Source organism: Amphimedon queenslandica, unplaced genomic scaffold (genome assembly GCF_000090795.2).
Source record: "Amphimedon queenslandica unplaced genomic scaffold, v1.1 AMPQUscaffold_13214, whole genome shotgun sequence".
Classification (NCBI taxonomy): domain Eukaryota; kingdom Metazoa; phylum Porifera; class Demospongiae; order Haplosclerida; family Niphatidae; genus Amphimedon; species Amphimedon queenslandica.
The window spans coordinates 77,030-78,988 of record NW_003546550.1 but is presented as its reverse complement, the minus strand read 5'-3'; the positions used below and the strand labels follow the sequence as shown (position 1 = coordinate 78,988).

Below are 1,959 nucleotides of genomic sequence, written 5' to 3'. Positions count from 1 at the left end.
GAGCATTAATGACACACACCTCATGTATTAATGTGTATTGTACTGTATTCTAGTATTAGTGGTATCATCTCTTGATTGTATCAAGGCTAACAATGATTACGAGGTAATTGATATGATCACTGATATCTCATTGATTTGTTTGATATCTCATTGATCAGGATCAACAGTCCAGATATCACAAACACAAGATTGCTATTGAACAGATGAAGCAACAATCAAAGACACTCTTGAAATCAGTGGGAATGACTGATACCAGCTTAGACAAAGTATATAATAATATTTTATTATTCATTTATAAACTTATTAATTAATTAATTTATTTATTTATTTATTCATTTATTAGTATGTTGCTGGTTCTTTGGAGAATAAGTTGGTCTCACTCAAGGATTGTCAGTTGTTATTAAACACTATTAACATCAACAGAATACAAAGAGTAATACCTAGAGAACTGGTAAGAGAATACCTTCTGAATCTGATGTACATGTACATGTACTTATGCTGTTTTTAAAGTTGCTTAAAAATATTTTGCCCAAAATTAAGACAAGAGAATTCTTCATTTTATTACATAATCTATTCCAGGAGAGTCGTTCCTTGCTCCAGCCAATCCTGTCCAGTATATTCTATTTCCTGTCTGTTCTCTGTGTGGCTAAGTACAAGTCAATACTGGACTCTGTTGAGAAAGAAAGGGCTGACCTCTCATTACCACGACGACAGAGATCAAGCACCAGTTCCAATGGTTCCCAGTCCCCTCAGTTGTCCCTGGAGTTAGGGTCCCTCCCTCTTGAAGATCCTTCTTCTCCTCCTCCTCCTCTCACTCCTGATACCCTGAGGTTCTCTCGTAGTGATAGCTTTGGCAGTTCAGTTGCTTCAGCTTCAGACCTTAAGGAGGTGCCCCCGGGGGAAAAGCCAATGCAGTTCTTTGGAGCTGAGGGTGTGCTCCACCCACCAACTACAGTACCTCTTAATCAGGCTGTTGATGTCTCCGAACAAGTAAGTACTACATGTGTACATGTATATGGACATTATTAGTATGTACAGTATGTGTATGTGTACATGTTCTTTTAATTGTGTGTACTAGTTTTAGTTTTCTGATGTATTGTAGTTTTAAAGGTACTTGTTAAGTGTATTATTATTATTATTTTCATTAGGTGAGTGTTAGTCTCCGATTGGCCGGAGGGTGTTTATGTCAGGTGCTGGTTGATCACAAGTCAGTTCTCAGTAAAGTACTGACGACTGTTGATGGGAGAAACCTTCTAAGTGACGGTATTGTTGTCCTTGTTCTTGTTGCTTGTTCATTTATTTATTTCCAGCTGCTCTGAAACTAGCAGAAGCTAACAGTACTGTTGAAATTACAATGTTACTCTGCTCTCAGGTGTAATATTAATATTTATTCATTTATTTATTTATTTATTTATTAGGAGTGGCAGACGTCCTTACAAAAAACAGCTGCTAAATATTTCGCATCATTAATCACAGAGGGACGGTAATCAAGTTACTTTTAAACCACATGTCAATAATGCTTGTCCTCCATTTTATTTCTCTCTTTCAGTCACATAACTCATATCTCTGAGTCCTTCATTCGTACTCTGGCAATGAACGTATCACAAAGTATCAAATCAAATCAAGAAATATCAACTAATATATTCACAAAATATGAAGTAATAATAATTAATATATGACTATTATTATTATTATTATTATTAATTGCCAGGAGGGGCTATCATTATTCATTAGTGACATTATTAAGGATACTCTGGTTGATCGTAAGATGAAGAAAGCTGAGTTACTGAGACACGCTCAAACTGCTGAAGCACTGTGGAGGAAAGTAAAGAGCATTTATAGTTTAATCATTATTGTTATGTGTTGCTATGGTAACTGATACGTGGTATTATGATAGTCCATATTTGTGGTTGCCCATTGATAATGTAAAGTTGGACCCACAATAGCTTTTTCAAATAA

At 35.5% G+C, this 1,959-nt stretch overlaps 1 protein-coding gene across 1 annotated transcript in view; it reads left to right on the top strand.

The window, feature by feature from the left end:
• Positions 1 to 55: 55 nt before the first annotated feature.
• LOC100640082 (lipopolysaccharide-responsive and beige-like anchor protein) overlaps positions 56 to 1,959 on the top strand; it is a 12,832-nt gene continuing 10,928 nt past the window's right edge. The window contains exons 1-9 of the mRNA XM_020000099.1: positions 56 to 103; positions 159 to 266; positions 344 to 451; positions 580 to 990; positions 1,149 to 1,263; positions 1,311 to 1,372; positions 1,419 to 1,483; positions 1,550 to 1,658; positions 1,712 to 1,825. Of these exons, the coding sequence (XP_019855658.1) occupies positions 204 to 266; positions 344 to 451; positions 580 to 990; positions 1,149 to 1,263; positions 1,311 to 1,372; positions 1,419 to 1,483; positions 1,550 to 1,658; positions 1,712 to 1,825 (1,047 nt within the window). The 5' untranslated portion in view covers positions 56 to 103; positions 159 to 203. The remainder of the gene's footprint in view (positions 104 to 158; positions 267 to 343; positions 452 to 579; positions 991 to 1,148; positions 1,264 to 1,310; positions 1,373 to 1,418; positions 1,484 to 1,549; positions 1,659 to 1,711; positions 1,826 to 1,959) is intronic.